The sequence below is a fragment of the Bison bison genome, unplaced genomic scaffold, assembly GCF_000754665.1.
Source record: "Bison bison bison isolate TAMUID 2011002044 unplaced genomic scaffold, Bison_UMD1.0 scf7180017864072, whole genome shotgun sequence".
Classification (NCBI taxonomy): domain Eukaryota; kingdom Metazoa; phylum Chordata; class Mammalia; order Artiodactyla; family Bovidae; genus Bison; species Bison bison.
Genome location: NW_011494644.1, coordinates 3,726,497 through 3,736,013, shown reverse-complemented (window position 1 = coordinate 3,736,013; position 9,517 = coordinate 3,726,497). Strand labels below are relative to the sequence as shown.

The 9,517-nt window shown below is 39.2% G+C and overlaps 1 protein-coding gene across 1 annotated transcript in view; it reads left to right on the top strand.

Moving 5' to 3' along the window:
* Positions 1-9,517, top strand: part of DNAH3 (dynein, axonemal, heavy chain 3) — a 249,802-nt gene that overhangs the window by 39,378 nt on the left and 200,907 nt on the right. The window contains exons 17-18 of the mRNA XM_010837413.1: positions 3,203-3,387; positions 4,630-4,711. Coding sequence (XP_010835715.1) covers positions 3,203-3,387; positions 4,630-4,711 — 267 coding nt within the window. The remainder of the gene's footprint in view (positions 1-3,202; positions 3,388-4,629; positions 4,712-9,517) is intronic.

Here is a 9,517-nt window from a genome sequence, read left to right as displayed (position 1 = left end):
TTCCTCTTCACTTTCTGCCATAAGGGTGGTGTCATCTGCATATCTGAGGTTATTGATATTTCTCCCGGCAGTCTTGATTCCAGCTTGTGCTTCTTCCAGTCCAGCATTTCTCATGATATACTCTGCATATAAGTTAAATAAACAGGGTGACAATATACAGCCTTGACGTACTCCTTTTCCTATTTGGAACCAGTCTATTGTTCCATGTCCAGTTCTAACTGTTGCTTCCTGACCTGCAATCAAATTTCTCAAGAGGCAGATCAGGTGTCCATGGTATTCTCCAGGCCAGAATACTGGAGTGGGTAGCCTGTCCCTTCTCCAGGGGATCTTCCCAACCCAGGGATCAAACCCAGGTCTCCCGCATTGTGGGCAGATTCTTTACCAGTTGAGCCACCAGGGAAGCCCATATACAATAATTGTTTTTCTCTTTCTAACTTACTTCACTCTGTATAATTGGCTCTAGGTTCATCCACCTCATTAGAACTGACTCAGATGCATTCCTTTTTAGGGCTGTGTGATATTCTATTATATATATGTACCACTGCTTCTTTATCCATTTATCTGTTGATGGACGTCTAGGTTGCTTCCATGTTCTAGCTATTGTAAATAGTGCTGCAATGAACATTGGGGTACATGTGTCTTTTTCAATTTTGCTTTCCTCAGAGTATATGGCTAGGAGTGGGACTGCTGGGTCATACACTGGTTTTGCTCCTAGTTTTTTAAGGAATTTCCATACCATCTTCCATAGTGGCTGCATCGATTTACATTCCCATGAACAGTGCAAGAGCATTCTCTTTTCTCCACACCCTCTTAAGCATTTATTGTTTGTAGACTTTTTGATGATGGCCATTCTGACTGGTGTGAGGTGATATCTCATTGTAGTTTTGATTTGCATTTCTCTGCTAATGAACTATACTGAGCATTTTTTCATGTGTTTGTTAGCCATTTGTATGTCTTCTTTGGAGAAATGTCAGTTTAGGTCTCCTGCCCACTTTTTGATTGGGTTGTTTGTTTTTCTGGTATTGAATTGTATGAGCTGCTTATATATATTTTGGAAATTAGTCCTTGGTCAGTTGTTTCATTTGCTATTGTTTTCTCCCATTCTAAGGGTTCTCTTTTTACCTTGCTTATAGTTTCCTTTGCTGTGCAAAAGCTTTTAAATTTAATCAGATCCCACTTGTTTACTTTTGTTTTTATTTCCATTACTCTAGGAGGTGGGTTATTGAGGATCTGGCTTTGATTTATGTCAGAGAGTGTTCTGCCTATGTTTTCCTCTAAGAGTTTTATAGTTTCTGGTCTTACATTTAGGTTTTTCATCCATTTAGGTTTATCTTTGTGTATGGTGTTAGGAAGTGTTGTAATTTCATTCTTTTACAAGTAGCTGTCCAATTTTCCCAGCACCACTTATTGAAGAGGCTGTCTTTGCCCCCATTATATATTCTTGCCTCCTTTGTCAAAAATAAGGTACCCATGAGTGTGTGGGTTTGTTTTTGAGTTTTCTATCTTGTTCCATTGGTCTATATTTCTGTTTTTGTGCCAGTATCATAGGTTTTGATGACTGTAGCTTTGTAGTATAATCTGAAGTTAAGAAGGTTGATTCCTTCAGCTCCATTTTCCTTTTTCAAGACTGCTTTCATTATTCAAGGTCTTTTGTGTTTCCATATGAATTGTGAAAAATTTTTGTTCTAGTTCCATGAAAAATACCATCAGTAATTTGATAGGGACCACATTGAATCTGTAGATTGCCTTTGGTAGTATAGTCATTTTCACAATACTGATTCTTCTTACCTAGGAACATGGAATATCTCTCCATCTGTTTATGTAATCTTTGATTTCTTTCATCAATGTCTTATAATTTTCTGTATACAGTTATTTTGTCTCCTTAGGTAGTTTTATTCCTAGATATTTTATTCTTTTTGTTGCAAGGGTGAATGGGATTGATTCTTTAATTTCTCTTTCTGATTTTTCATTGTTAGTATATAGGAATGCAAGTGATTTCTGTGTATTGATTTTGTATCTTATGACTTTGCTAAATTCACTGAATAGTAATTTTCTGATAGTATCTTTAGGGTTTTCTATGTATAGTATCATGTCATCTGCACACAGTGAGAGTTTTACTTCTTCTTTTCCAATCTGAATTCCTTTTATTTCTTTTTCTTCTCTGATTGCTGTAACTAGGACTTCTAAAACTATGTTGAATAAAATGGGTAACCTGGAAGAAATGGACAGATTCTTAGAAAAGTTCAGTCTTCCAAGACTGAACCAAGTAAGATTTAACTCTTATTTGTTAAGAGTATAACGTTTGGAATCGGTTAAACCAGGTTCAGATCCTGGCTCTGATACCTAAACATCATGTTGCTTTGGATAAAGTTCAGTTCAGTTCAGTTCAGTCGCTCAGTTGTGTCCGACTCTTTGCGACCCCATGAATCGCAGCACGCCAGGACAGGGAGCTGTCCATCACCAACTCCCAGAGTTCACTGAGACTCACATCCATCGAGCCAGTGATGCCATCCAGCCATCTCATCCTCTGTCGTCCCCTTCTCCTCCTGCCCCCAATCCCTCCCAGCATCAGAGTCTTTTCCAATAAGTCAACTCTTTGCACGAGGTGGCCAAAGTACTGGAGCTTCAACTTTAGCATCATTCCTTCCAAAGAAATCCCAGGGCTGATCTCCTTCAGAATGGACTGGTTGGATCTCCTTGCAGTCCAAGGGACTCTCAAGAGTCTTCTCTAAACACCACAGTTCAAAAGCATCAATTCTTCGGCTCTCAGCCTTCTTCACAGTCCCAACTCTCACATCCATACATGACCACAGGAAAAACCACAGCCTTGACTAGATGGACCTTTGTTGGCAAAGTAATGGATAAAGTTACTCAGCCTCATTTCTTCCATTATAAAATGTTAATAATATTAATAGTTCCTAACTCTTAAAAATTTTGTGAAAATTAAAGGAGTTAATACTCATTCAGTGATTAGAATGGGCATGGTAAAGTGCATAGTACATGTCATATATTATTACCATTTCTACTTTTATTATTTCTAAATATGGTATGCATGTGAATATTATCCATCAAGAATTTACAGGTAGAGAAAATCTGGAAAACCATGTTCTAATCTCCAAATAGTAATCATGTCTGCTTAGTATAGTGGGTTTTATAAGAAAGTTATTTTAGATGTTGATGATGGCTGTTACTTTCCCTGTAGCATCTGTAATCAGTACAGCCTCATTGCCGACAAAGTCAGCGAGATTCCTATCAACACTGGGGAGCTAGTATTCCTCATTGAATTCTTAAAGAAATCCAGCGATGTCACCGTGTTCAAACTCAGGAGGCAACTTAGAGATGCGGTTGAACGGCTGGAGTTCTTGATGGACTATGCAGACTTGCCCCGTAAGTCCAATGTCCTGTGTGTACATGCAAATGTATGTATATATTTATATGTTTAGATATAAGGAGCCGGGAAAGAAGAGTTCACAATCCTCCCACTAAATATCTGTATCAGAAGAGCTGCTTTTTAAGTGTGTCTCTATATTAGAGACACTAATTCCACACTCTTATCCAGAGAAATTTGAATCAAATGAAGAGAATCTTATTGGTAGACAAAAAGAAATATCTAGGGACTTGACTGGTTCTTAGATGCCTTTCTTTGCATCTTATATGTGGTGTTCCTAAAAAAGTCTCTTTCAAATGCAGAGTCCTTTTATAAATGGGTAGATTTCATTTATCTATAATCTTAATACAATCCTACCTTTGAGGAAGCCAGGGCACTTTCCTTCATGCTCCTGCATATTTTAAGAGGAAAGAAATGGTCGGGGCCCCTTCATGGCTTATTGAGCCAAGTTAGGACTCAATAAGGACCTAACTTTGTAAGGACCAGGTTCTGAAGGAAAAGCTAATATCACCTCTACAAGTCACATTTCAGAAACTTTTTCCATCTGGAAATACCTGTGAATTATGGGAGGGAGAGATAGGGACTGGGAGTGAAAAATTGGTCCCATGACCATCCACCTGCACATTCATGAGCTGTGCTCTTGACCATGTGAACACACACTGGAATCCCTCATTGTGGTCTCTACCCCCTAAATTCCCAAGAGCACATAGGAAACCCCGGGCATTTTAACTGACCAGAGCCATAAAATGGGTAGGGTATCTGGCATTGATATTACCACTGACCTTTAACCCAGACTGAAATTCAGATGAGGTGAAATAGTGTAAAGAATAGTACCAAACTTTAGCTAGGATTCTACTCAGACCTAACCTAGGAAGATAATGAAGTGCATAGTGGTTAGAACATAAGCTTTGGAGTTGGTTAGTCCTGGGTTTGAAATCTGCTCTGCTGTCTCCTAGCGGTGTGACCTTGACTACTTGGCTTAACTTTGTTTCCCATCTATAAAAACAAAGATGATTATACCATCTACCTTCTAGCCTGGCCCTTGGTAAGTGCTCAGGAAATGTTGGGTAACATTCATCAATAAAGGGCCTATTCATTAATTGCCACCCCTATACTCACTGCTGTTGACGTCTTATTCTCCTGAATTAATTCACTGCGAACTGAGCAGTGTCCTAAAGCAGACTGTGTGTGTTTTGCAGAAGAGGATATCAAACTGAACAGCACTCTATTCCTCTGGCCAGACCAGATTGAAGATATCTTTGAAAACAGCCGGAACCTTCTCCTTAGCAAGAGGGATCAGGCAGAGATGGACCTCATTAAAAGGTACAGGAAAAGTCTGATGTTTAAGAAATGATATCCAGCTTTATAAAATGCTATATGTTCCTGGTTCTGTCTAGGGCCACCCCTGATCCCGCAATGAGTGGGTGAAGGCTCATGACAATTGGAGAAGGAATTTCCTTTTGTTTCCCACTAAGGGATATTCTCTGTAAGCCTGCTTCACTGTAGTAACTCCAACCAATGCCTTCCCTCCCTGCCTTGAACAATTGAAATTTAGTGCTGCAGAGAGAAAAAGGCAAAAATAGTAGCATATAAGAGCAGCCTTACAATAATAATAGCAAAATTGTCAGCCTTTCATTTAAGACCGTGGGTCTGTGAGATATCAAGACAGGAATAATAAAACATGGTTGGTAGCTGAGAAATTGCCTGTTTTGCAGCTGATCTCATTCAGTGCTAATCTGCCTGTAATCATCTTTTCATTGAGTATTATGGCTTTTTACTATGTTTGCTGTGCTCTATTCTAGACACAAAAGTGTGTTTGACTGCTAAATAAAGATTTTAATACAATGACAAAATATCACATACTGAAGAAGTCAGACAATGTCAAGTGAAGTGGGCCAGGTATCATGTATCTGGTAAAGACATGCTTGTGTACATATGCATGTGCACATGCGTGCACACACACTCACACATGCACATACCAACTTATAGCACTTTGTTTAGGGACTGCAAATTCATACCAGTTACCATCCCCATCACACATGAAACCCCTAGTACCCAACTTTAAATTCCGTAATCCTTGCTAATACTCAGGAGAAAGGAAAAGGGCAGATAAAAGCAGGGATGGGAGATTGCACTCAAGGATAATCCCAAGAGAGGAAGTTGCTATCTTCACAACAACCTTTGCCCAGCAAAACAACAAAAGAGATGTGTATGTTTGTTTCTATCTACAGCCTTGTTCTCCCTCTACCTAAATGGCTGCTGTCCCCAGAACCCAGAGTTTAGCCCAATGAATAGATACTTTTTAGGTAAAGCTTTTTTTGTTGTTCAGTTGCTAAGCTTTGTCTCTTTGCAACCCCATGGACTGCAGCATGCCAGGCTTCCCTGTCTTTCACTATCTCCCAGAATTTGCTCAAACTCATGTCCACTGAGTCCGTGATGCTATTCAACCATCTCATCCTCTGTCGTCCCCTTCCCTTCCTGCCCTTGATCTTTCTCAACATCATGGTCTTTTCCAATTAGTCGGTTCTTCACAGAAGATGGCAAAAGTATTGGAGCTTCAGCTTCAGCATCAGCATCCTTTAGGACTGACTAAAGGAAATCAGTCCAAGGGACTCTCAAGAGTGTTCTCCGATACCACAATTTGAAAGCATCAGTTCTTCAGTGCTCAGCCTTCTTTATGGTCCAATTCTCACATCTGTACATGGCTACTAGAGAAATCATAGCTTTGATTATACGGACCTGTGTCAGCAAAGTGATGTCTCTGCTTTTTAATATGCTGCCTAGGTTTGTCATAGCTTTCCTTCCAAGGATCAAGCATCTTTTTTCCTTTTTAGAACAGTTTTACGTTCACAGAAAAATTGAGCAGAAAGTATAGGGTCCTCCTATACCCCCTCACCCCTTACACATATTCTCCCCCCTCAGTGGAACTGAGTTTTGATGCCTCACCAAGAAGCAGAACCATTTTAAAAGCTAGATGAACAGGAGTAAATTTCTTCATCTTTTTTGAGCCGAAGTGTCCTCATCTGGAAACTGGGGATAGTAGAACCAATCTTAGATCATCTGATTTTGTGAGAGGTGTCATTGTGTTAAGGATGAAATCAGATGGTCTGAGGTGGTGCCTAAGTGATATCCAGCACATGGCAGGCATTCGGGAACAGTCAGCTTCTTTTGCACATTAACAATGACTTCTTTAGGGAGAAAAATGCTTCTTCACTTTCAAAGCACTACCTGTGAGCAGACTTCTAGAACATTAATCTTAGACCATTCATAGTAACTGTTGAACTTAATAGGTACTGAGGGGTGGCTCTGGAAAAAATTGGAACACATGTCATTCATGGTGAGAGGAGAGTGCCAGACTTTTTCTTGGAAGGGAAACTCAAGCTTGACCCATCACTTGGTATCTGAGCTCTCAATCACAGAGCTCAGCAGAGAAGCAGCTCTACGGACACCTGCAACCCTGGGCTCAGCCCTCTCTTTAATGAACTCTTAAACTTCCTGTCCATCATTTTTGCATAAATCCTGAGAAAACCTACAAGGAGGGCTTAGAAATACTCATTTGTTCATTCATCTTCTATGAGAACAATCCCCTTCTCTCTCTAAAAGACATGATCTTATTTTCCCAGGCCACAGTAATTTTTTTTTACTTCAATGCCAATTTCCATTTGTTGTCCCCACACCCTCTCCCAATTTCTATCCACCTTCCTCTGTCCACTCCATGCATGGTTGGCTGATTCCTACAGTCTCTAGCCTTCAGCTCCTGTGTCTGTTAGATCCAGACAGGCATGGCCAGTGGAAAGCCCTCTCGAGGTTGGGGAGTGGCTGCTGTGCTGCTTCTCCTCTCCTCCCTACTTGTTCTGGGGTTCTGGCCAGTAGCTGCATCCCTCCGGTATAATAATTCTTTCTCCTCCGTGTTTCCAGTTCTCATTGTCCCCTCAGGCCTGGGGATCATAGTGACTTCCCTCTGAGGTTACTAGTCTCTGGATGCTTCATTCTCCTCTCTTTGTTCCTTTAACCCTACCCACATCTCACCTCTGTAAGTAGTCCCTTCATTGAAGTCTCTTTCTTTGAACATCAGAGTAAATTATGTTTCTTCCCAGAATTCTTAACAATATAACAGTTTAAAATTATTGCAATATTCTCCCACAGACTTCAGGTGGTCCTAGGAATAGAACTCAATTTACTTAATCAAATTTCCCGAGTGCCTACTATTTACTAATGACATACTTATATATATGTATGTATTATGGATTTGAAAGCACTTTAGAAATTGTAATGGGCTAAATAATTATAAAAAATTTAAAGCAATATAAACTGTTCTAAAAAATATTTTTACAGTTATATAATGCACAGCATAGGGAATATAGTCAATATTTTATAATGACTTTGTCTAATGTGTGATCTATAAAGATAGCAAATCACCGTGTTATACAACTGAGACCAATATAATATTGCAAGTCAACTGTACTTCAATAAATTTGTAAAAGAGAAATTTTAAGCAATAGGTAACAGTAATATTTGCCAATAATCACTGAGTTTGTATACTACTTCCCTCTGGGAAGAATTCAAAAGTGCGTTTATCAGAGATTTATTTTTGTGTGTAAGTCTGTATTTGGCATCTAAAAAGAATCTTAATGATGTGAAAAGGCAGTCAGCAGCACATAATTGTGTGGACAACAGGAGAATCAGCTTTCCTCCCATTTTGTTCCACTCAGTGGTAGGTTCCAAGGGCCTAAAAGTAACCTGGAATATACATGACAAACATCTCAGGACTGTGAGCTGCTCTTTGCCATGAGAGTACATCTTGTAAATAGAAAGAAAGGTATCTTAGGGAGAGTACCCAGATTGTGTTCCGGGGTCCAGAGAGAACATAATGCTTTGCAAATAGCAAGTTCTCACTCTTTTGATGAATGAATGAATGAGTGAGTAAATGAATGAGACTTTCCTAATAAGGACATTCTCTGAAATTAATACCTATCAGAGTATAAAATCACAAAACAAAAGCAAAACCTTAGTGCTATGTGTCTTGTTGCACTTAGTTTTCTATCTCTGAATCCTTAAAACTTTGGTGAAAAACAAGCATGAGAGGCAGTAACCAGCTTGTCTGCTTTCCTCTTGGGCTCCTGTATCCATTTCTCTTCTCTGAGAATACAGAGAAGAAAAGGGACGTGTGGGGTGGAAGATAAAGCTGATAAGACAGAAGCCCTATTAAGAAAAAGAATGGGAAAATGGAGCACAGTGGTTGCATTCAAAGGGCAAATCTGGGAAGGGCTCATGTAAATGAAACTTGAAGGATGAGAAGGAGCCCATAAGGCAAGACTAGGGAGGGAGAGAAAAGAAGGATGTCCTATTCTATTGCAGGTATCAAGCATGACCAGTGGCTCCAACTTAAGACTACCTTTGCATATAAAATGAGGAAGTAACATCCCATCAATTTTGCCATATTCTTTGTTAGAAGTGAGTTACTAGCTCTAGCCCAAACTCAAGAGGACGGTTATACAAGGCTATAAGTACCAGGAGGTGTGTCTCTTTGAGGACCTTACCAGAGGCTACTTACCACACAGTGTAGTTAGAAATAAATTCAAATCAAACCATTGAAAATGAACTCTTTTAAATTGTTTTTAAGAAAAAAAAAAAGAACATCAAAACTGCCATAACAAAATTAAGTATTTTTAAGATAATAGCTAAATTTATGTTACTATAATTGTTCTCCATGGCAAATTCCCCTTATTCATTCAATGAATACTGATGGTATTATGCCAGATGCTTCTTCTAAGTGCTGGAGATTCAATAAGGAATTAAAGAGATTAAAACTGCATTGGTAGAGTTTAAATTCTAGGAAATGAGACTGAACACTTTTATAGTGATTATTATGTACCAGGCTCAATTTGGGCATTTTGTGTATGTTAGCTTATTGACTACTAGAGTAGGTACTTTATCCACCCCTGTTTTATCTGAGGCCTAAAGAGTTTAAAGGACTTGAACAAGGTCACATAGCTACTGTGTAGCAATGTAGGGACTTGAACTAGTCAGTCCAGCTCTAGAACCTGTCCACTTAACACTGTGCTAATCTACCTCTTAGGAAAAGGGAGAAGTACATTTGTTTGTTGATAATATGAATGAAGTAGATAA